General features: G+C 42.1%; 1 protein-coding gene across 18 annotated transcripts in view; it reads left to right on the forward strand.

Annotated features, from left to right (window-relative positions):
* The window catches only part of RNF19A (ring finger protein 19A, RBR E3 ubiquitin protein ligase), a 97,952-nt gene that overhangs the window by 43,577 nt on the left and 28,322 nt on the right, over positions 1 to 26,053 (forward strand). For 17 of the 18 annotated variants that reach the window (XM_043539267.1, XM_043539270.1, XM_027829417.3 and 14 more), the window contains 2 exons: positions 11,544 to 12,309; positions 23,338 to 23,546. In XM_043539267.1, coding sequence (XP_043395202.1) covers positions 11,714 to 12,309; positions 23,338 to 23,546 — 805 coding nt within the window. In that variant the 5' untranslated portion in view covers positions 11,544 to 11,713. Of the gene's footprint in view, positions 1 to 10,061; positions 10,213 to 11,543; positions 12,310 to 23,337; positions 23,547 to 26,053 lie in introns of those variants that run through there. The other variant, XM_037892202.1, reaches the window with a different exon arrangement.

The following is a 26,053-nucleotide window of genomic DNA, read 5'->3' on the forward strand; positions in this document are numbered from 1 at the left end:
TTTTCTATAAATCCTGCTTTGGTGTTCTAACTTGGCCTACAAGCAGGTCAAACAAGAAAGAGATTCTTCATTGGAGTGATTCTTTGATGCAAGCTGGCTCCCTTTTCAAATGAGGGGAAGGAACAGTTTGTTTCATTTTAATGAAAGTATTGCTACAGTTGAATTTGTATTCTAGTCGTGCAGTTTCATGGAGTAGTTCTCTTTTATCACTCTTAAACCCTTAGGTTGATAGCATTTTCCAGACAGACAGCCAACAAATTAAATGAGTTAGGACACTCCATAAGTAGTATACCTCCACAGAAGCCAGAGGTGAGAACACTTGTCCATAGTCACAGAAGGATTAAATATATTTATGTAATCTATGCTTGTGATGTTTTGGAGTTTAATGGAGGAAAAATTCAAATTGTGCATAAGAGCTTAATTTGTAGCTGTGCAGTACTGCACAGATCTGTACATTTTGGGTTGTTTGGGTTTCCATGTGCCTACACTAAATGATATCTGGCTGATCACTTTTTGACTTTGCTATGTGATGGTGTTTATCTGTTTACAGTAGTGCTCAAAATTGGCTACATGCGCTTTCTAAACAGTGGTCCAGATCCCTGGTCTTGTTAAGATCACTTTATTCAGTGGGACTGATGCAAAGTGACCTTAGAGCTACCCTGAGGGTGCATCTGAGGATTCCTTCAACAGGAGGGATCCTTGCTTTATGCCAGCTCCTCTGTCACAAGGAATGAGTTGAAGCTGTAAGAGCTCATATGTAGTTCCCTTTGCCAATTCCCATTTGGTGGAGAGCTCCTTATTAGTTTGTTGCACCAGTCACCCTGCGAGAGGCATAATGTAGCTAACCTTTGCCTCCCTCAGCTGCATTGAAGGTGAGTTTGGTGCATCTGACATTTGTGACCAGAGAATATATAATCTCTGACCTGAAGCCCTTACTGGTTGAATCCAACAGAAAGGCAGACTCACAGAGAAAGGGAGTACAGCATGCCTTTTTTGGTAAAATGTGTGAATCTGCAAGTCTCTCTAGCCTACCTGTAATTATCTAGATTTTTTTTTTTAAGTCGTCATGTCATACGTGGCTCTTCATGGGGGATTTGAAAGGAGAGCGCATAATCCCTTCACAGATCATCTGTGTGCAGGCATTCTGCAAATAGGGGGTAGGATAGAAGAAGTAGCAAAGATGGCTGAGAAAGGTCTTGAAGAATGGGCTAATGAGGGTGATGGGAGGACAGGAGGTGATACAAAGTGATAAGGATGGCTATGTATGAAGGGCACATTTATGTAGAAAACTTGAAGACAAGGGCAAGAAGCTTGAATTTGGTGTCTTAGAAAAAGGGAGCAGTGCAGGGTATGGTTATCAACCGGCTATGAAGGTGATCTTGGCAGCTCATTTTGTGCGGATGGGAGTGAGCAATGTGGGAGTTGGGAAGCTCATAGAGGAGGAGATGACGGTAAATAAACAGGAGATGAAGGCCTGAAAAAGAGTTACACCCTTTTCTGTCCATTCTTAAGGCTGAAACTTATAAATGTTATGGAAGAAATAGTGGTAGGATTTGTATATGGCCTGTGTATGTGGGTCAAGAGAAGGAAAATTGCAGCTGCCTTTACCCTCACTGGGCACTTCCCCAACTTCTAGTCTGCCCTCATGTGAAGTCAGACTAAGTCCTTTATTTGTAAAGTGTCCATCAGCAATTATCCCTAGCTAAATCTTGGTATCCAACAGCAGTCAGGCTAAATCTAAATACATTTTCTTGGCATAGCACAGAAAATAGAGAGCTGAGCAAGGAATAAAGTTTGGTTAGAAAACATAATGTTTGTATGTTAAGAGGTTCTTTACAGACCGATATAAAACATGGCTCCTGCTCCAAAGAACTTATAATTTAAATTCAGAATAACATAGTTTGAGTGATAAATGTTGATGGACAGGTCAAGAGAGTATTACAGCGTTATAAGGTCTTATGTTTCTGTTGATTTGTGATGTATGTTTTTGTTTTCTTTTGTGTTTTGGTTAATATTTGTTTAATTTTAGCAGGTCACTATTTAAAAAGCTTTAAGATAGCTGCAAATCTTAGAGGTTTTTGTTTAAGTAAACTTAACCCTTTGCATAACAATAAATCCTCTTCATGGCTCCTAGATAATATTAGGTGGGGTTAAGTTAGTGGGAGTTAGGTTGTTGGATCATATTAAAGAAGTTCTGTATTAAAACCACAAATGAGTTTGATTCCCCATAGTTTAAATTCCAGGGTATTACTAATTAAGAGGTCTCTTGGTTTTTGGTACTGTTTCTCTCCCTCTGTGTGTGAAACTTGCAAGCTGCTAGTTGTGTTAGTACATTCTAAGACAGAGTCTGTTCTCAAAGCAATTCACAGAGACTCAAAGCAATACTCTAACAATAGAAACAGCACCCAGAGACTCCCCGCCCTTTTGTTGTATTAACAATTGTGATTAAAATAGAGATAGAGGATGTATGTGGATGGATGCTTGGTGTGGATAATAACTGAATGATCAGGGAGGTGCCAGCCTAAGAATCCAGTGTCCATCGGCTGAAGAAGGTGTCAAGTGGAAATAGCCAGAGGACCCCCGGAGGGCAGACTGGAATCCACCCAACAGCCTCAAGAATGGGAGAACCAAAGAACAAGATAACATCTTGGAGCCGTCAGGAATGTGCCATCTGCTGATTGATTCAGCAACAGCATGATGCAGCAATTCCCATAGACTGGCATAGGAAGAAATTCCTATAAAAATAGACTCTAAAAAGTGAGAACTTTGGGGTCTGATTCTGCAAACCAACTTCCAGGAGCATCAGATGAGCATCTGACAAGGCCCTGCTCCCTCCTCATGTCCAGGCCACCTGGCCAGTGGCTTGGCATGAGCAACTCTAAGGCTGGTAACTATGATAACAACTTTGCAGAACCTGTGTGTGTGTGTGTGTGTGTGTATGAGTGAATGTGTGAATAAATATGAGATTGAATGGAATGTTATAGCTACTATGATAACAACCTTGCAGAACCTGTGTGTGTGTATGAATGAATGTGTGAATAAAGATGAGATTGAATGGAATGTTACAGCTGTAACTAACTGCTTACTATGATACTTTCTGTATTCACAATAAATGTGGTATTTTGCCTTTTTCCCTTTAATAAGATCCTGCTGGTTTTTATTTTATTGGTACAACAAGGTATGTGTGCAAGGCTAAGAAAATTACTTTCTTCAAACTTCAAATAAGTTAGTAGTTAAAAAATAAAAAAAGGCTTAGTATGTATGAACTTATTAAAAGTGGTCTGTCTTAATTATATTATTCTTATTTCCATACAGAAGATTTCAGTTTTTGGTTTTGGGTGGGGTTTTTTGTTTTGTTTTTTAATCTTTTAAACTGGCAGATTCTCCAAGGCTTTTCCAGTCCTCCTACACAATAAGGATAGTAACTGAGATGATGGGAGGATTCGGAGGAGAAATGGACTGTCAGTGGCAAAATAAACTTTAAATTTCTTGATGGTATTCTAACATGTTATACATAGTACCTTTAACAGGAGCCACTTCTGAAAACTGGGTCATTTATTTAAGAGCCTAAATACAAGTAAGAGCTTAACTCTGTACTCCTCTTTGTAAAAGTTTTGGTGCCTGTGTGTGTAAATAACCAAGAGACTTCTATAAATAAAGACAAAAATTAAACCAAAACAATATTGTCCCTCTTATGCAGACGTTAGAATGGTACCAAATACTACAATAAGAATTTCACGTCTTGCTGGTGATAGTGGTCGGTTAGGGTTTATCCATAAATTTTTTAGATTACTAAGAGAAATACTGTGAAACTAAATAAAGGAAAATTTAGGGTGAATATCAGATACAAATTTGTGTAACACTGAGGTCTTATTTTAAACGTAATGACCTCAACACCTGGGACATCTTAAATCAAGAGTGGACAGAGCTCCTAATATATTACATGAAAAATTCCTGTATTTGCAGGGTGAATGGACTAGGTACATTTTAAAAAAAAGCATTTTTCAATCTCTTTTCTGTAATTAATAAATGTATTTGTGTTTAATTTCAAGTCTGTTTTCCTGCTAAAGAATCTTAATAAATTTGAGTTTTAATAGTCTCAATAAAATTCAATATTGCTATCTAAATTCTCTATTTTCAAATTCAAGCTAGGGGAGTCAAATAATTATTTTTACCACATTTGTATTAACCTTAGGAACATTAAATGGAAAAATGCATCCTGATGATGAATTACACCTAATTCTAGATCTTATTTAAAAAATTGATTTGAATGGAAACCAAAAACTACCTTAAACTCAAATATGTGTTTAATAGACATGTATTTGCTCACCTTTGCTGCAGCATCAGCAATGAAAGTACATACTGGTCCCAGAGTATTGCTGACACCATTGGTACTGGTGCATGCACACACTTTTCAGCATGACATACTGCTATGTAAGTTGAAGTCTTAACAAAACAAATGTTAGATTAATTTCTGTTCTATTCAAAAGACTGGAAATGATGTAGAATGGAAAAGGTCAAAAGTGAGTAGGGTAGAAAAGCATGTAAATTGCTTGAAGAGACTGTTACAAAGAAAAAAATTAAAATAAAACAATATTGTGTCCTTTTAAAAAAGGAAAAGTAAGAATTATATTCAATCTTTTCCTCGGTTTAAATAGATTTAATCATATTTAACCAAAATTGCTCTGCCTCTATAGTTTTTCCCTGAGGAAAAAAATTAAACATCACCACTTATGAGGAATGCTTCTTATGCATTTATTTAATCAATCATAGAATATCAGGGTTGGAAGGGACCTCAGGAGATCATCTAGTCCAACCCCCTGCTCAAAGCAGGAGCAATCCCCAATTTTTGCCCCAGATCCCTAAATGGCCCCCTCAAGGATTGAACTCACAACCCTGGGTTTAGCAGGCCAATGCTCAAACCACTGAGCTATCCCATCCCCCCATAATGATCCCAAATGTTGCAGTAGAAACCTGAGGACTAAGCTCTAGTCTTGGCAAGTAAATCTTTTTTTAGATAATCTTTGAGGCGTTCTTCTAGCTAGAAGAATATACCCATTTTGCTGTATCTTTCCATAGATCGTACCATTTTTCTCATTAATCTGGGAGAAAGCCAGTAGAGGTAGTCCGATAATAACACTCTTTCCATTCCAGTAGAAACTCATGAGAATGTTAAACAGCTACTGATGTTAGACATTTTTAAATCCGCAAGTCCAGGTAACTTGCATCCAAGAGTTTTAAAAGAGCTGGCTAAGGAGCTCACTGGACTAATAATATTGATTCCTCCTCCTCCCCCCAGTAAATAAGGAGAGTTTCTTGGCCAGTTAATCTGTGCAACAACATCAACTTGCACCTCTGGCAATGAGGGTGAAATATCTGTCTTGGGGTGATCTTCCTTCCTTTCTCCCTCTCCTCACCCCCCTTTGCCTGCAGGGCTGGCAACAGTGTTTAAAGCTCACAGTAACTTGGAAAATGTTAGCAGGAATGTTATTAACTTAGACCCGGTCCACACTAGGAAATTAGATCAGAATAACTATAATGCTCAGGAGTGGGGAAAAATCCCCATCCCAATGGGACAGGACCTGCCACTGCGAGCTGAGCTTTTAGTTTTTTGTTTTTCATTGTATTTCATTGTATTTCACATTTGCTCTGCTAAGTCTTGTGCTATTTTGTGCGGATCTGACCACGATTAGTTAAGTTATCACAGTGAAGCTAGTCTTTATACCCTCTCTTCTGTAATGGCTACTCATGTGTTGTCTATTCTTTTTAAAACTTTGTAACTAATAATAAAAGCCACATCTACTACAAAAGAGAGAATGGCTAACTCTGTCTTTCAGATTTTGAATCTGGTATAGGATAATTGTAGGTTGCCTTTAAATAAGTGGCAACTTCTGTATTCCAAAAACGAGGCAAAGTCTCTTAGGAATTGGTCTTGCTGGAGAGTGAATGTTTGATATATCCCATGCAAAGAGAACACCAAACTGAAAGAGAACCTTTATTAGAACATGGGAAAAACTTTGCTTATAAAAAGTGCAGTTGATGAATCACCATAGCTGCTATTTCTTGATTTGCACATCTGTTGAAATTGGCAAAAAATCTTGTAATTCACGTTCTTTCCTCTCTAGAGAAAGGAAGGGAGGGAGGCTTATATTCTTCTTCTTAGTTACTGTACTTTTAAGAGAGTTTATTTCCAACAAGTTTATCACCATAAATTAATGTTGGTTTTTGACTATAACTTATTTGTTTCATACTTGTGCCTGAAGATAACACTTTGGTATATATTACGGTTGCTTCCAACACCAAAGATTACTATAAGGGAAACATTAGCCAAAAAGAGTTCGGTTTTGTCAGGTTGTTTGTTTTGTGCATTCGATAGTATTTGGTCAGTTGCACTATCATTAGTTTCCCCTGTCTTCTGTGTGGGTCTTAAATTCGTTAACAGGAGAGAGAGAAAGTATGATTGTAAAACCATAAAAATCGGCAGGGGAACTCAAGCAAGTGTAGTATGTGAAAATTCTTTTCACCAGATGTCACGTTGACAGTGTTCCTGTAACAGAAACAAGAATAAATGTTGCTTCTTTGAGACATGGTCCCTTTAGTATTCCACTGAGAGATGTGCGCATGTGCCAGGTTCCCAGAGCCAGAGCTTTTCCAAGTAATAGTGTCTGCACATGCACCCTGGCATTGCCTTGTGGTTTCACCCGAGACCATAAAGGGTGGAACAGATCGACCATGTCTTCAGTTCCTTCACGCCACCCAAGATCCGCGTCAGAGTTTCTTCCCTTTTCTCTCGTCCTTCGTGACACACTTTCCAGAAAAACTGCTTTTTTATTCTTGTATATAGTTCAGATTTGACTGATTTTAGTAGTAGTTTTAGTGCTCATAGTAATCTTTCTAGGGTCAAGGATTTTGGGACACTGCTTCAGTGGTTTTCGACCAACCCTGCCCCCTCACCCCCACCCCCCGCACCTGTGTCTGGGCACTGGATTATGCCAAAGACACCAGGATTCAAGGTCGGCACTTCTTTCCTTTTCTTGTTTTCATTCAATGACAATCCTGTACTGCTTGGAGGAAGCCCACATCACATCCAGGTGCGGTATCTGCCTCTCCTTCCCTGCCTGCACCCAGGAAGGCCAGGCCCTATGGCTTAAGACGCACCTCATATGGGGCCGTAGTCCAATCCTGAGCAGTACATCATGTACACTGACCTGAACGGTCCAGGAGCCTCCTATTGCAGAGTCTCAGTCCAGATCTGTCGGTACCAGCACTATGGATAAGGCTGCAATTTAATCACGGAGGTCATGGAAATCATGGAATCCAAAGACCTCCGTTACTTCAGCCAGCACTGGCTGGGAGTTGTGGGGTCCCATGCCACCTGTGGAGGCAGGGAGCTGCGGAATACCCCTGCAGCTCCCAGCCACTGTGGGTGGCGGGGGGAGCCCTGCAGCTCCCCGCTGCCGCTCCGGGCCACCACAGGCGGCAGGGGGGAATCCCCACGGCTCCCGGCAGAAAGGGGTGGCGGGAGGGATCCCAGCCACCCTGGGCAGCAGGGGAAATACCTGCCACTCCCAGCCGCCACAGGTGGCAAGAGGGGCCCTTGCTGCTCCCAGCTGCAGCGGGAGGCCGGGGGACCACCGAAGCTTGGAGCCGCCAGTGGAGGGTGACCCTGGAGCTCCCAGCCCCGCTCTCCCCCTCCAGCTGCCCAGGCTACCCATTTTGTCATGGATATTTTTAGTAAAAGTCAAGGACAAGTCACGGGCTTCTATTAATTTTTCATTATTGTCTGTGACTTGTCCGTGACTTTTACTAAAAATATCCATGACAAAAACTTCGCCTTAGCTATGGATACCATGCTGGGGCCTAGCCGTGAAACCCAGAAGAATGTGCATAAGCATGGTAGTAAGTGTTCCTCCAGATCCAAGAAGGAGGCTGCATTGTCCATGAATTCTGGCCATGGAGGAGGAGTGCATTCCAAGACTCAAAGAGTGAGAAGAAGGCTCCTCATTCACTGGATCCACTGGTCCGGGTTCCCGAACTGCACACCGTCCTGCATCGGCTCTGCCAGCGCAACAGTAATCATTGGTATGGAACCATTATACATCCTTACATGCTTGTATTTTAGCAAATCCATTTCCTCACTTTAATGGTTGTAAAAGTAAATAAAATAATTTTCTGAAGGTGTTGTTTTGGATTCATATTTATTGATTTGCCAAATCCAGATGAGTAACCCCAGAATTTTGCTCTTTAGGTCAAAGAGCTGCCTTTTAAAATTTGGTTCTCTAGTTACATTTTAACACAATGTATATTTTATTCCATGTGGCTCTGCTAGAATTTGTCCAATTTAGAAATATACGTATATTATTTAACGTTGGATTACTTCCTACAGACTTGTGTGTTTGTAGTCCGGATTAGACCTCCGCCTAGAACTATTGTCATTTTATTTTGATACTGTTTGACAAATTAACAGCAATATCATCATTTTATAATTTATCCCCAGTTTTACAGACATTCCATCGAATTGCTTTGCACTGACCTTTTTGGCGCTGGTGATGGAATTCCATTTCTGAGGAATTCCAGTGAACTGAAATTGGTACTCTACTTTTCAGTTTACTTTTTGGCATGCAGAATTTGTTAAAAATGAGTAACAAAGAATTGGTTGGTGTATAATACAATAATTATATTCCATGTACCATAAAAATGGAATGATACAGCATGTTGACACGAAGTCTCATTTTCCTTTATAAAGTGGAAAAATATTAGTTATTGAAGCTCTGTAAACTTGTTTTATGAGTAGGAGAATTCTACAAGCATTTTGTTTTCACTTAGTTTATGGATTTAGTACACAATTACTTAACAGCAGTGCCTCTGACAAATGAACCTTCATTTGCTTCAGGAGATACAGTATTTTGGATCCTAACAGATTTTTTTTTTTTTTTTTTACCCTCAGTCAAGTTAAATCATACATGTCAATATATGTAATATTCAGTGTTGTAGCCATGTTGTTCCCAGGATATTAGAGAAATTCGGTTTGTGAGGTAACAACTTATTACAGATGTAATAGTAATTTTAACCACTGTGAAGTGAGGCACGATACAAGAGAACAGTCATCATTCAACCAGGAACAATATAGCTTTTTTAGAATTCAGCTATGAATTTAGTACTATTGTGCATGATGCTCTGAAATAGAAGCTTGTTTTTAATTTACTTATTATAGCATTTTAAATATTTTACTTCAGATACAGTCTACAGCATAATGCATCCCTAGGTGGTAACCGGACCCCTGAGGCCCCGGCCCCTGTCCCTCACTCCTCTCTCTCCCCTCCCTTGTCGCTCACTGGATCATCTCCACTCTCCCTCTTCTCCCCCTCCCCCGGGGGCTGGGATTGGAGTTGTTGCTCTCTGACAAGGAGCCTTCCAGCAGGTAGGAGGGGGCCCTGCCTGAGCAGGAGCTGGCACAGGTTAATGACCCGTCGCCTCCACCCACCCCATGGTAACCAGCCTTTTGGTGTCCAATCAGTACATCTGACAGGACACTGCCAGGTCCCCTTTTCGACCAGACTTTCTGGTTGAAAACCAGGCACCTAGCAACCCTAAGCATCCCATCAGTGAAAGAGAAAAAACATGTTTTAACAATACTGAATGGATTTTGCTTGCGAAATTCCTCATTCCCAAGGCCTTGCAGCCTTCTCCAATTTGCAAGAGAGGACATCAGTTTGAGTGTGACTGGACTGTTAACTGGAAATGCAAATAATAATATGAAGCTGCAGGTTTTTAAAAGTAGGCCTTCCTTTACACATTCTGGCAGCAAAGTTGCTATGGAGATGACTCCTAGATTTTCTATACTTGCATCCTACATGTAAATGCTAATGCTGTTGCAGCAGAGGGATGATGAAGTTACTGTAAGATCTCAGTAATCTGTTCTTGGTGAATCAGTTTGTCAGAGCATAATACAGTAGTTTAAATACTTTGTTCCATTTAGTATATATTGTTTATGTATATTGTGACTGCAGAATTTGTTTGCATGAATTATGCATGATGAATATGAACATTTTATTTCACAGTCCCATAAATGCAGGACTTGAAATATACCAACTTTGAAAGAAATACTCTTAAAAGCGCCTAACCACGGTTCTCGGTGTTAGTGAAACCAGCTGTCATTTCATGACTCTTCAGTATTTTCACAGCATAGCAGTCATATGATGAAATCATCAGGTATTGGCTTACAAAATTGAAATGTCAATAAAATGGAAATAGAAAATGCTTATAAATACTAAAAATGTAAAATGTGGTGGGAAGTGAGACATTAGATTCTCCTCACAGTAATCGCTGTGTGCTGTGTTAGTGGCTGTGTTTTAATTATCCTCTTGGCTGCAGGTTTACAGCTGTTTGAGAGGTTGTTTTTAGCGTGTGGATTTTTGATTTCCTTTGTTTTTGTTTTGTATTGGTTTTAAACAAAGATGAGAATGACCTCCCCAAATATGTGCACTAGCCTATCCATGATATGACCATATTTATATCTTGATTTACTGTTTCTTGTTGCACATACATGGCATCAGATCTTCCTCTCGGAGAGATCAGTGGGTTGACGTTTCCATTGCTAGTCAATCTTCTTTTGAAACCTCCCCTGCTTGACTTTGTGTTCTAGGAGTTGCTGATTTGGCTGTTGTGGGAAGGGTCTCTAGACATGCACTTAGTTACTGTTCAATCAGTAGCTGGTCCTATATCTAGGATACAAATTTTCGTATATGCCATTGGCTCAAGGTCTCTTGCTCAATATGCCGACACTTAAAAATTCCTAAGTCTCCCATCTACCAACATGTATAAAAAAATAGAATTTGTAATATATCACATTATGTAAACCCTATAAATCCCTCCTCCTCCTTCCTATTTGTTTCTAGCAGTTAACTTCAGTATGACACATTGAAAACCAGTTGCACTCCTCCTTTTCCATATTGAGGTAAAGTTTGAAACATTGAGAAACAAAATATAAAGGCCAGCAATGTGGTAGTCCACAGTATACCGGAGCAAGCCAGTACATCCAATTATATGACATTGACATCTTCCAGGAAACACCTCTCATTTTCCCCTTATTATTATTATTATTAGTAGTAGTAGTAGTAGTATTGTAGCCTTAATAGGTTAAACACTATAAATCCACTGATTACCCTATACTTCTGATTGGAAGAGCTGCTTATATTTTATTTTCCATTGTTGTTTTATCATTACTTGTATTACAGTAGTTCCTACAGGAGCTGTTGCCCTATTGTTTTATTCTCAGCACAGTGTAGTAAAAAGACAACTTACAACCTTGGTAAATGACAAAGGTGCAGCAGATTAATGAATCAAACAGATAGGTAAGGCTGTTGGTGGGAGAGGAGGAAGAGTTAGCAGTAATATGTATAATATGAGAAATACGGTGCTCAGGTACTACGCTTTTTTTTTTTTTTTTTAGAATTAGCAAAGGGACTGAATGAATATGATTCTAACCTGTCCTTTTTCCCCCCACTCCTTCCCTTGCTCCTCTCCCCTCCCTCCCCATTCAGGTAATTTCTATGAAGAGTTGGCAGGAAATAAATGCGTGTGAAGAAGTTTCTGCATGAAGACTGTCTGTCCAGTAGTGATTACCCGACAACATGACTTAGCATATGTCCTCTCATATTGAATTGAGCCTTAAAAATGATTAGGGTTACATGTTAACTTCAATACACTTCTGATGAATGTTCTAGAAATGAGTTTGCATCGGCAAATGGGTTCTGATCGGGACCTGCAGTCTTCTGCCTCCTCGGTGAGTTTGCCTTCAGTTAAAAAGGCACCAAAGAAAAGAAGAATTTCATTGGCCTCTATCTTTCGGAGGAAAAAGGACACAAAACGCAAATCCAGGGATTTAAATGGAGGGGTGGATGGAATTGCAAGTATTGAAAGTATACATTCGGAAATGTGTACAGACAAGAACTCCATTTTCTCCACGTATACCTCTTCAGACAGTGGAGCCACCTCTAGCAGCAAACCGAGTGGCGACTTCATGGAGTGTCCCTTGTGCCTTTTGCGGTACTCTAAGGACAGGTTCCCAGAAATAATGACTTGTCACCATAGGTCTTGTGTGGATTGCTTACGTCAGTATCTCCGGATAGAAATCTCTGAGAGCAGAGTTAATATCAGCTGCCCAGAATGCTCTGAACGATTTAATCCCCATGATATTCGTTTGATATTAAATGATGACATCTTGATGGAAAAATATGAAGAATTTATGCTTAGACGGTGGCTAGTTGCAGACCCGGATTGTAGATGGTGCCCAGCTCCAGACTGTGGGTAAGAGTGCTTCCCTCCCCACCCCCCCATCCTTTCTTTTCCCATCTGATCCAGTGGGGCATATTGAACTTCTCTAACTAGTAAAATCACTGTCACCAAATCTCCCCTATCATCTCTCTACATTATTGTTTGAATTTGTAACAAGTAAATTAGAGTAATTCTAATGTTGTAATCATTTCCACATTATTGTTGACAAAATGTTTTATCCTCTAACCAAGAAAATTGTGGAAACAGATTGTTCTAGTTTGTGAATAAGGTATATAAAGCAAATCAGGTGACAAAATAGGTAAGATAGATGCATGGAGCCCCAAGTACTAAGTGTAAGGCTATTTAAAAGGAAGAATGAAATGTTGTGCCTTAAAGCACTGGCACTTCAAGTGCCAGTAGCTGGGGGGGGAGCAGAATTCATTTAAAAAAAATAAAATAAAGCAAAACAAACAAACAAAAAAACCTTCCAAAAAAACCCTACTCCAACCAGAGTTCTGACCCCAGAAAGGGAGACATGCTAGAGACTCTATCAGGTACACTAGGGACATTGCTATTGCTTTTGATTTTATGTGTAAGACACTCAGATATTGTGGTGAAGGGTGACTGTAAAATTGTGATAATTCATTTGTTGTGGTAGTGAGATCAAATGGTTATAGTATTTTTTTTACAAGTTACAGTAAGTACTTCCAGCAAATTAATTTACTGAGTTAAATATAAGCTAAAAAGCATTATTGATATCTAATATAAAAGAAAAACACCCTGAGAAATCTGCTTGAAAAGTCTTTTTAATTCTAGTTCTCTTCACCTGCAGACAACAGTCCACTTGCTGTTGGTTGTGAGATATACCCGCTGTTGTTCGGGTTGCCAGGCATCCAGTTTTCGACCGGAACACCTGCTCAAAAAGGGACCCTCACTGCTCTTAAAAGTGTGGTCAGCGGTTCATCAGGGCTAAGGGAAGCTCCCTGCTCTGCAGCTCCCTGAAGCGGCTGAGATGTCCCTGCGGCCGCCAGGCACAGCGCTGGCCAGGGAGGCTCTGTGCACTGTCCCCACACCAAGCACCAGCTCCGCAGCTCCCAATGGCTGGGAATCTGTGGGCGAGGGTAGTGCGTGGAGCCTCCTGGACACCCCTGCGACTAGTGGTTACAGGGATATTACCATGGATAATTGTATAATGGATATTACCATTACTAGTATATTACTAGTGGTTACCAGCCGCTTCCGGGAGTCGCCTTAGATAAGCACCACCCAGAGCCTGTATCCCTCACCCCCTCCTGTGCCCCAACCCCCTGCCCCAGCTGGGAACTCCCTTGCAGAACCCACGCCCCCTCCTGCAATCCAAAGCCCTTGGCCCCAGCCCTGAGGCCCCCTGCCCCCCCGCACTCCAAACCCGTCATCCCTGGCATCCCCAGTCGAAGCCCTCACCCCCAGCCCTGAGCCAAACCCTTCATCCCTGGCCCCACTCCAGAGTTTGCACCACCGCTGGAGCCCTGAGCCCCTTCCTACATCCCAAGCCCCTCATCTCTGGCTCCACCCCAGAGCTCGCACCACAGCCCAGGCCCTTACTCCCTCCAGTTTGAGCCTGTTTAGTACCAGAAGAAGTTTGCTGAAACTTTGAATCTATTGTTTAAATCAGAGGTGGGCGAACTACGGCCCACAGGCCACATACGGCCCACGGGACCGTCCTACCTGGCCCCTGAGCTCCTGGCCCAGGAGGCTAGCCCCCGGCCCCTCCCCCACTGTTCCATCTCCCCCACAGCCTCAGCTCACTGCGCCACCAGTGCAATGCTCTGGGTGGCAAGGCGGTGAGCTCCTGGGGCAGCGCAGCTGCAGAGCCGTAGCCTGACCCTGCGTTAAGGGGGCAGGGAGCGGGGGGGTTGGATAGAGGGCAGGGGAGTTTGGGGGGCGGTCAGGGGCCGGGTTGTGGATAGGGGTCAGGGCGGTCAGAGGGCAGGGAACGGGGTTTGAATGGGGGCAGGGGTCCCGGGGGGGCAGTCAAGGGGGGGGGTTGGATGGTGCAGCGGGGGCCAGTTGGGGTGGGGGTCCCGGGGCAGTCTGGGAGAAGGGGTGGATGGATGGGCAGGGGTCCGGGGAGGGGGCAGTCAGGAAGGAGGGTGGGGTGGATGGGGCAGTGGGGGTCAGTTAGGGGCGGGGAGTCTGGAGGCGGTCAGGGGATAGAGAGCAGGGGGGGTGGATGAGGCCGGGGTCCCCAGGGGGCCATCAGGGAACAGGGTGGGTTGGATGGGGCAGGAGTCCTGGGGGGGGGAACCGTCAGGGGGCAAGAAGCAGGGGGCGTCAGAAAGGGGGCGGGGGCCAGGCCATACCTGGCTGTTTGGGGAGGCACAGCCTCCACTAACTGGCCCTCCATACAATTTCAGAAACCCAGTGCAGCCCTCAGGCCAAAATGTTTGCCCGCCCCGGTTTAAATATTAAACAAGTTCTGAAGATGACCTTGAAATTTGTATTCCACCCCTTTACCTTCTATACAACTGGTGTCTCCGATAATTTAATTAGTCAGCAAGATGGTTACTTCAGAGGCTCAGAATTGCTACTAGAATTAGTATTACTTGCATTACAGTAGTGTGTGGAAGATCCAACCATGATTGTGGTCCGAAGTGTACTGGGCGTACTAAAAACACATTGTAGGAGACAGTTTCTGTCTCAGAGTTTACAATCTAATATGCGTCAGAACACAAGTGTGATGAGAAGAAAGAAAGGGAGGAAGGCTGGCAGAGGGTAATAAAAATAGGATCATGCAGTTATGTGTTCACATGGTTCCAAATAGTGTCATTTTAAAAATAAAACAAAACCAAAAGGCTATCCTCAACTGATGCTCAGCCAGGCCACCATCAGTTACTTGATTTCTTGTAGGCCTCCTGTTAAAAGTGACCATCGAAAAGGGATTAGAAGGAGAAGAGGTAATGGCTTTACAGGTCATTCTAGAGGACAAATTCCGTGGAATTTGGAAGAAGAAGCTAACAAATGGGTGGACAAGACATGGTATAGTTGATAAAGTGGAGGAAGTGTGGGTGACATGATGAATTGAATAGAAGAAGGGAGGGGCAGATTTGTACAGAGCCTTGAGGCCAAAGACAAGAAGTTTGCTTTTAATACCGTGGTATAGGGACAGAAAGTATTTAATAGTTTATGTATGGAGAAGTACCTCTCTCTATGAATTTTCAGATTGCTGTTTCCTCAGTAGAATGAAGTATTGTATAACTTTGCTAATTTGCATTTGCACTAATCCATACCAATAATTTGCACACAGTTTTGCCTGGATTTTGAACAAAGATTTAAGAGCAGAAACAGAACTGCAGTGAGTGTGTTGGACTAATAGTACTTCAGTATACGTGCTCGTGTACTGTGGAGCATTATCATAAATAATTAAAGTTCAGCAGGGCTTTTCTTATCAAATGATCTCATTTTGTGAGGTATCCTTGATTGATTTGCTAATTCACAAAATTTATTTATTGAGCACTTCTTGTAAAATGCTGTAGGTACCTCACAGGGCGAAGACATTTTCATTGACCCAAAGAGCTATAATTTAAAGTCTAAATGGCACAACATTCTGGGCTTATAAACAGGAGGGGAAGAAGGGTGCAGGGAGGAGCAAGGAAGGATGAGGATAACAAATAGTAAGATGACAAAATAAGTAAAATAGGACATACCATAAGTGAATATAAAATGTTGCCAAAAAATTCCTCTGGTAGGAATTCTAGGCCCTGATCCTGCAAATATTTATGTGTATGCTTAAATTTAAATGTGTGGGTAGTGCCAATGACTTGAATAGGAATTCTTATGTGCTTAAAAAGGAAAGGAGTACTTGTGGCACCTTAGAGACTAACCAATTTATTTGAGCATAAGCTTCCGTGAGCTACAGCTCACTTCACTTATGCTCAAATAAATTGGTTAGTCTCTAAGGTGCCACAAGTACTCCTTTTCTTTTTGCGAATACAGACTAACACGGCTGCTACTCTGAAACCTGTCAGTATGTGCTTAAAGCTAAGCACATGTATAAATGTTTGTAAAATCAGAATCCTAGGGTAGGCAGGTCTTCATCAACTCTTATAATCCATTGTTGGTTTAAATCTGTTGAAAAGTAGGTTTTATAGACACAGTGGTAAATGGATCTAGCTATAGGAGCCTTATTTATACCAGAGCTCCCAGTAGTTGGAAGTTTTACAAAAAATTTAGGGTAGGCAAGTTTCTTTTAAAAGATCTTGCTTTTTTGTTTCGTCCCCTTCATTCTTTCCCCTTTTAATTGTCCAGTTTTGTGATAGTTTCTCAGTCACTACTGCAAGTTAGGGAGTTTCTTCTGTGCTTGTATCTTATTTTTTTCAATTAAGTACAATCATTGATTTAAAATTTGCTTGCATGATAAAAACGTAGCAAATTAAAACAAAAAATTGTAAAATCTGATACCTATTACTTTATATTCTGTACTTCACTCAGTATGAAGAAAGGATAGAGTAGCTTCACATTTTTGTTATCCTGCACTACCATGGTGTTATGGTTGTAGGGGAATGTGTACATCCAAACAAACTATTTTCATTTTTTAGTGTTACAAAAACTTTTGTTACATTCTGTATAAACTCTCTTTTAATAAACAACCTAATTTTGGAATTTAAGTATATTTTAGAAAAACATACTTGGTTTGCAAATTTAATCGGGGTATTTTCCATTTGGAGTTTCTAATTAATTCTGTCACTTTAAATTTGTATCAACAGTGAGTTTTATTTAAAAAAACAAAAACAAAAAAAACATAAATTTTAATTGAGAAGTGCCATTTGAAAACACAAACATTAAGGGTGTTCACACTGTTTCTTAGGAACACATCAGTATAAACAAAATTAGGATGAAACATAACTAGTCAGACAAATTTACAGTACTTTGGCACATACACTTTTTGTAGTGCTGAATGTTTTCATATGTTTTTCTAATAGTTTTTTAATAAGAATACAGTATCTTTTGAGCCTACCTAAGGTTGTGTGTTTTATAGGTTGTGCTAGTAGCCCTACCTCTTAGGTTTGCCTGACAGTTTTCATTATAAGATCCTGTTTTCAGTGGTTTATAACTTTATCAAACTTCCATTTGGGAAAGAACTTTCCATGCTGGGTGTCTGCCTCTGGTAGAATATTTGTAGAAAATATCAGCCAAAACAGTTCAGCCATTTCTGAGGAAAAAATCTGGTGACCTTTTCTTTCAGAATCTCTGAATATCCCCCAGGCTTTGGAGCAGGAACTTGATATTTGACAGAAGGGGGGCAGGGTGACCTTTTGTGTTAGAGATGTGCCTTTTGCTATCCAAGTAAAAATCTCCCAAATTTTGGCCAAGTCATCCTTTTAAAAATTGCATTTTACACATGCTCTGTAGATACGTTCTAGAGTTTAACTGCTAAAATCTCCGAAGATTGCATTCTTACATGGTCCAGCATCGCTCATCTTGTGCTAACCAGATGGCACTAGTGCCATCCCCACACAGCAACTGAACATGCTACGGCCCAGGGCAACAGACTTCCTTGAAATGGTTGCTCCCAGCTGCTCTGGGCAGGGATAAGGTCCAGGCACTGGACCTGACTTTCCTGTTGTCTCAGTGCTGGACCTCCTCCGCTTTGGTGGCCCCCAGGCAGCAGGAGGAGTAAGCAGCCCCAGTGAAATGCAGAGGAGAAACAAGGTGGACCAGTGTAGCGGTAAAGACTAGATTTGGAAAAGGAGTCTGGTGAGACTGGGGCTGGAGGTAGGGAGAGAAATTGGGACTGACTGGGTGGGGAGGCTGGGACTGTGAGCCGGCAGGTGAGAGGAGAACTGATTGGGCAAGGAGACTGGGAATCAGAAAAACTGGGATTGGGGAGCTAGGGAGGAAAATTGGGTGGGAGCTTGGGAAGCAGCACAGATTGGATGAAGAGCTGGGAGAAAGGGCAAGACTGGGACTGGCTGGAGAAGGAGACTGATAGTAGGAATGAGTGTGTGAGAGGGAACAGAAGGCAGTTCTGACAATGAGATGGGGTGCAGGGAGAGAATGGGATTGTGTGAGCAGGGACTGGTTCAAGAAGGCAGGAAGTGGGGGGATTGGGACAAGGAACTGATCAAGAAAGTCCTATGGCCTGTGTTATCCAGGAGGTCGGACTAGATGATCCAGAGAGGTCCCTTCTGGCCTTGGAATCTGTGAACCAAGGAGAGGGTGTGGGCAGAAGACCGAGATTGGATGAGGGAACTAAAAGGGAGACTAGGCCTGGGGGCCAATTGCAGGGGAGCGAGGACAAGAGAGAGAGATCCACAAAGACGTGAGAAGGGGTGGGGGGAAGCCGGGGCCGGATGTAGGGAAGCGGAGAAACTGGGCGTGAGGGGGACACTGGGACTTATACAGCAAATCCAGAATGGAAGAGTGGGACTGATTGGACAAAGGGATTGGGTTGAGAAGCCGGAGGAATGGAGATTGAGATTGACTAGGGAAGGAAAACAGGACTGAGATAAGGAGCTGTGGTGGGTGGGAGCTGTAAGAGAGGGTTGGGGCAGGGCAAAGGGTTCAAGCTTGGGGGGGAAGAAGCAGAGAAGAGGTCTGCCCACTAGAAGAGTACACTCCCATTCAGAGCCTGAAATGGGACCAGAGATTTCAACCTTTTTCTGATGTCCGCAGATATCTGCGAAGCCAACGGTGCACCCTTGCCCTCTAGTGCTGGTCCACTTGCAGAATGGCAGCCTATTATTGCTATCAGTTAGCTCAAGTGACAGAGATTTAGGCAGTGGCTCCAGTCTTGGTGATGGCTCGAGTGGGTGGCAGTATAATGCTAGATGATGGAATTTGTTTTTTCCGTTTGCTTTTTTTTTTAAATTGGGAAATTTTGCACAATAAACTGTTAAAAGAACATTATTAAGGTTGCATTGTAAAGCACTCAAAAGTTCGGAAATGCCAGAATTAATGGATTGTGATAGTAAGTGATCATATAATTAAAGACTATTTTTTTTCCACATTCAGTGTGCTGCATTCAGTGCAGGATGGACCTGCTCTGGGGATGGATCAGGGTTGTGTAATAAAGTGTGGTGTCTGTTGGACTCCTGCCTCATTTGTTGAAAAAGTTGGAAAATGTGTAGTGAATGAAGTGAGGGGTTTTAGCTGAATCCCTGCCACTGCTAGACTTTCTATGAGATGCTGGGCAAATCACTTAAACCATCCTTTTTTACAGGTGGTCACTAATGGTATGTTCCTCATTTTTTGGTGCCCAAGTTGATACCCCAGGGTCTGATTTGCAGAAGTGGTGAGCACTCAAAGCTAAAGCTAAAATCAGTGGGAGCTGTGCTTTGAGCAAATTAAATACTATTTAATGCTAAATACTCTGAAAATTCAGGCCCTGGGAGTCTCAAATTGGGCATCCAAATTTAGTGGATGTCTTGACCTTAATCTCTTTGCCTCCATTCCCCATCTGTAAAATGTGGATAATATCACCCCTTCACCTCTTGTGTATTGTGAAGATAAATTGATTGGTGCTTGTGAAGCACTCATACTATAAAAGAAAAGGAGTACTTGTGGCACCTTAGAGACTAACCAATTTATTTGAGCATGAGCTTTCGTGAGCTACAGCTCACGAAAGCTCATGCTCAAATAAATTGGTTAGTCTCTAAAGTGCCACAAGTACTCCTTTTCTTTTTGCGAATACAGACTAACACGGCTGTTACTCTGAAACTCATAGTAATAGGCACCACAGAAAAGCCCATGAGGAACTTAATTCTGTCTTTCGTAGCAGGGTTTGAACAATGTGCAATAAGTTAAGGCCAGGGTCCACACATTGGACTATGAAGGTAACACAAAATATTGAATAACTGCTCATTAAGTGAGCACCATCCATTCTGTGAACTGAGTAAGATGGGTCTTGTGGAAAAATAGTATGTGATCGTGTAATTAAGACTGTATCATAATACCTACCTATGCACAAAGGAGTCAAATTAAGGTTCTCTGGGCAATCTTAATTCTTTCACTTCCTAACTTTTGAGTACACTTTGCAACCTTAATGTTCATTTCATATGTTTTGTGTGTCTGTGTAACATACAAATACTTTACAGATACTTGTGTGCCATTTTCATGTACAGTAAGAACATCTTTATTGAATGCTTGTAAATTAAAAATTAAGTGGAATGACTGCTAGGTGCTCCACAGCTATTTTGGTATTGGATAAAATAATTTCAAGAATAAATTCTTAAAGAAATACACAATCTCCAGATGAACAAACATATGCTTTAACTGTTACATGCTGCAGCACTAGGCATTCTCTTCTAGATCTGTGCTTTGACAAACTGAAAAGTATTAACATGCAAAGTACATAGAAAAAATTGAAGGTTTATTTTTCTCAAATTAGTTATTGCTGTGAGATGTGCCACAATTCAGGGCCACTGTACGTGTGTTCCTCCTCCATGGTCAGTTAGACCCTGAGCATGTCAGCAAGACCCACCACCCAGACACTTGGGAAGGAATGCTTTGAGTAACTCAGAGCATGTCTGCACAGCAAATTAAAACCCACGGTTAATGTGTGCCACCGGCTTGGGCTCACGGGGCTCGGGCTGCGGAGTGGTTTCGTTGCCATATAGAATTCTTGGCTCGGGGTGGAGCCCAAGGTCTAGGACTCTGTGGGGTGGGAGGGTCGCAGAGCTCCAGAATTCTACACATCCATGAAACAGTCCTGCAGCCAGAGCCCTGCAGGTCCAATTTGGCTGGCACAGGTCAACCATGATTTTTCTTTTCTGGGTAGACATCCCTTCAGAGCCCTCCCCATCTACTGTCCTGTCTCTGGTCATTGGGAATATTTGCTACAAGCACTTGCAGGTGGCCACATGCAGTTGTAGGCAATCTCATCATAGCATCTTCTCCGTAAACTTCACCGATTTCAGTTAGGTACAATATTATTCACTTTGGGTAACATTTTCAAAAGCCCCTTGATCATATAGGTGCCTAAGTGACTCAGGCACTTTTGAAAATGGGACATAGCTTCCTAAGTCACTTAAGCGCTATTAAAAATTTTACCCCTCCTGTCTTATACTATTGTTGTTTTTGTAATGTTAATCACCTGCCATCATATTCAGCCTCAAATGTTACTACTTTTCAGTACTATGTGAACTAATTTCTGAATTAAACATCTGTCTCTGGCTCTCCTTGTTTTTTCTGTGGTGCCCATTGCCACAGTATCTAAGTGTTGACAGTGCTCTATAAATGTAAAATCATTGACTAAGATTTTCAGTAAAGACTATTGACTATCGGTGCCCAATTTGAGGTTGGTGTTGGTACCAGTCCTCTGAAAACCCAGGCTCCTTTAAGGTGTCTCAGGATAGCCCTTAAAAATGGAGAGAACCAAACTCACTAGTTACATTTGAAAATGTTGAATGTTAACATTTCCATGCCAGCATGAAGATTCCGCCCCCGCCCCCCCTTAACGGTTTAATGTATACTTTTTTTTTCCTTCCTCAGAGCCACTTGAGGAGCCCAATGGCTTCACTTTCCTTTCCCGCATCCTTCTAATCTTATGCATGCTGTGTCACAGTGATCCCCTTTGCAGCACAGTAGTATCAGAGGAAACATACTCTCTGTGAAACCTGAAACACAACACTATAAACTTTTTTGAGTGGATTAGCAAAACAGCAATTTGCTGTGCATCTTTTTCTGAAAGTGCTGTTTCTCCCATACTCTATCTTCATCAACCTAGGAGTAAGGGACTGGGAAAGACATCTGAACTTGGATGTTCTTTGCGGCAGCACATGTTGTGCTTCCATTAGACCTCTCTAGGCTGTTCTTTATTTGGTTTTGTGGTAGTATGAAGGTAATTTTGCTGTAAACAAATGCTGTATAATATGCATGCTGAAAAGACTAATCCACTCAAATGCTGTGCTAATCTTTAGTTTTTAAAATGGTCAGATAACTATTTCTGGTAATTACACTCATGTAAATGTTTTGTTTTCCACAAGAAACTGTAGGCAAATGGACAATCAGTAAAGTTTCCCAGTAACTTAATCTTTACGTGTTGTAACTGCAATTTATGGAAATTTTTAGAGGCAAACCCAGATCACATGTCTCCTGGATGCAAAAGGCCCTGAATATGTGATTTGGTGTGCACAGACAGGTGGGAATGAGGTCACATGGGACTTGCCGTTTTAAAATTCTGTTGTAACACTTGGGTATGGCCTGGATTTTTAAAGGTATTTAGACTGATTTGGGTATGGCCTGGATTTTTAAAGGTATTTAGACTGATTTAGGTATGGCCTGGATTTTTAAAGGTATTTAGACTGATTTAGGAGCCAGTCTCATTTTCAGAGGGGGTTTAGGCACTTAGTCTTAAGTCCCATTTTGGCTCCTACATCAGTTAGGGGTTACAATGCTGAGTGCATGAGCATCTTTAAAAATCTGTGCTTCGTCCTCTAATTCCTAACCCCAGCACATATTTGCCCCTGTTTTTAGACATTTAGCTTGTGTTCTTAAGACACTTGATAAATTGCCTTTTTGGATATCTATTATTTCATGTTTGTACGTGTTGCATCAGTGTGTCAGACATCCTGGAGTATTGACTTTACTTTTTCCCCAAGAAGTGATTGCTGCAGGGGACTATGCCATACTGAATCACTGAATTATAAATCATGTTTGTTTATTTTAGTGCTTAGGGACCAACTGAGATTGGGTACCAGTTCTGATAGGCACTGTACAAATAGAGTAGTAGACAGTCCCTGCCCCAAAGAGCTTAGACTGTCAATAGATAATACAAAGGATAGAGGAAGGAGTGTTCTGACAGCTTTAGTTTCTGGCTAGCTCCTCCCTGCAGTTTTTCCCCAAACCTACATGGCAGGGGGAGAAGTCACTCTGCATCTGTCTTAGTGCCCCTGGAGGTGTCTGCTCTGCACAATTTTGGATCTGAGTAGGTGGGTGGGGTGGCCATGGCTAGGGACCCCATTCTTCCCCAGTACAACAGTACATGCTAAAGCTGCTTCTGCTGTTGCCCTACTAGCTGGTCTATAGATATTGTTTTTGTATTAACAAAAATCTTTCTCCTACCCCTTTTGATCATTTAAGATATGCTGTGATTGCTTTTGGCTGTGCCAGCTGTCCCAAACTTACCTGTGGGCGTGAAGGCTGTGGTACTGAGTTCTGCTACCACTGTAAACAGATTTGGCATCCAAACCAGACCTGTGATGCTGCTCGCCAGGAAAGAGCCCATAGTCTACGCCTGAGAACAATTCGTTCTTCATCTATTAGTTACAGCCAGGAGTCCGGAGCAGCAGGTATGTATGATCATGCGTCTCTGTAGAATGTCTTACTAGTACAGTTACATGATTAGTATTACCAAAGAAAGAAATATGTGATGACTTCATTAGCTCCAACACTCATTCTTTCTTTTTTTTTTTTTTTTGGTACCTGTTTCAGAACCATAAAACATTAATACAACTTTAGATTAACTTTAAAAAAAAAAAAAAAAAGTGCTGGGGTTTTCTTTTTTTTTTTTCTAGTGTGGGAAACTTTGGGTTTTCAGTAATGGTAAAATCATGAGGGTGTAGCGCTGATGGCTTCAATTGTTGCAAGCCTTTTTAGGGTTTTTAAATCTTGAGTTGTTTTATAGTTTAGAAGTGTAATCTTCAGTGAACTTGCAGCCACGTATTCTTGAAACACTGCTGGCTGTCTGGAACCACTCTCCTCCCAATTGCACAGCTTCCACAGCTGAAAGGCAATATTTTTCCCAGTGGGTGGAATTTTGACAAGGTTTAGAATACTGGTGTAAATAGACCTGAAAAAGCAAAATGATGATTGATTTACCCAATACCCACACCCCGTATAAGAATGCACAAACTGTTACTCCACATGAGGGATATATCAAGGTAATTTCTGCTTGTCAATAAGGTGCTTCTGCATTGGCCAGCCAGAAATCAAATAACTCAGACATGTGAAAATTTAGTCTATTGCAACTGTTACTGAGTAAAAGGAAGGTTTGACTAATCAGCGGAGCAATGATCTGGTATCGCCAAGAGTTGCCTGTTTTGTCTGACACACACTTTGTCAAATTAAACTCTCTTGCTTGTTTATCTCTTCCCCAACCGACTCTTCTCTCTGACTGGACTAGTTAGACATATGGGGGGAAAGATTCTCTACTGTGTTCTGTGTCCAGTTATTCTCCCTGATTCTCTGACCTAACCCTAGCCTAGGGGCAGCTCTAACTTGTACAGTATACATCTGGTCCCCTAGAGATTACGTGCCAGTTGGGAATCGATAGCATGCACCATACTTTCGTCACTGCCTCTTCCTGTGCACCATGGTCTGTGGGGAGGATGGTGTAGGACAGGGGTGGGCAAACTTTTTGGCATGAGGGCCACATTGGGGTTCCGAAACAGTAGGGAAGGCTGTGCGTCCCCAAACAGCCTGGCCTCTGCCCCCTGACTGCCCCCCTCAGAACCTCCCACCCATTCAATCCCCCCTGCTCCTTGTCCCCTGACTGCCCCCTCCCAGGACCCTCCGCCCCTAACTGCCCCCCCGGGACCCCACCCCCTATCCAACCCTTCCTGTCTCCTGACTTCCCCGACTCCTATCCACCTCCCCACCCCCTCGCAGGCCCCCCAGGACTCCCACGCCTATCCAACTGCTCCCTGTCCCCTGACTTCCCCCCAGGACCCCCTGCCCCTTATCCAACTCCCCTGCTCACCACCCCCTTACCATGCTGCTCAGAGCACCAGGACTGGCAGGTGCGTCGCCCAGCGGGAGCCAGCCACACCGTTGCTGGCGGCACAGTGAGCTGAGGCTGCGGGGCAGGGGGGACAGCAGGGAAGGGGCCAGGGGCTAGTCTCCCCGGCCAGCAGGACGGTCCGTCCCACGGGTCGTAGTTTGCCCACCTCTGGTGTAGGAGCTGGTTCTGCTGACTCTACACTTGTGGCAGACTCTCCCATGCTAGGCATGGTCTCCAGCAGAGGGAATCTGCAGGAGTTTTCCACTGCCCCATTTTCTCCATCGAAAGCCTACTGGACTGCACCTTTCTTCTGCACCAGCAAGTTATTTCTGACCAGCTAACCAGTGGGGCATGCTTTACATAACTAATGTTGCTACACAGGGGGTGATTTATGTTGCTATGGTGAATTGCTTGTCCTGTAATTCTGAATCAGAGTAGCAGTCTGGGAAATAGTCCAGAAATTGCAACAGAAAGAGTCTTGTCAGTATGCCATATCTTGTCTTTCCTATCATTAAGGTTACTCTTTGGGAAACTTTCATTTTTAAACTTGTCAGTGACAGAAAAAAACCCTTAGTGATATTTTCAGTATTAAGCTCAGTTAATAGTATTAGAAAGATTCTGATTTGTCTGTTTCTGTAACAAATATAAATGTATCTGGTTTGGGGAGAAAGAGCCATTAAGGGGAGGCCATGGAGTGGAGTTAAGAGCAGAGGAGTGAAAAAGAGAACAAAAAATATGGAATATTGAAGGTGAAATGCATATTAAGTGTGAGGAAGAAATAAGGCTTAGGACTCAGGAGTGAAGATTACAGAAGCATGAAATGTGGAGAGGATTATATGCAAAGATTGCCTGTCATCATTCATGTTTATTATTTTGTCTGTTTAATATCTAACTTACATTTTATTGACTTCGAAAATCTGTGTGTGTGTGTGTGTGTGTGTGAAGCTATTGATGTATCTAAATGTGATATATTTTAATTTGTTGTGATTAGTTCTAGTTTATTGATAGTTTGAAAGGGTCATGACTTAAAAACCACCTGCAATTAAGGATTTAGTAAAGCATGTTTATAAATAAGAT

The sequence above is a fragment of the Chelonia mydas genome, chromosome 2, assembly GCF_015237465.2.
Source record: "Chelonia mydas isolate rCheMyd1 chromosome 2, rCheMyd1.pri.v2, whole genome shotgun sequence".
Taxonomy (NCBI): domain Eukaryota; kingdom Metazoa; phylum Chordata; order Testudines; family Cheloniidae; genus Chelonia; species Chelonia mydas.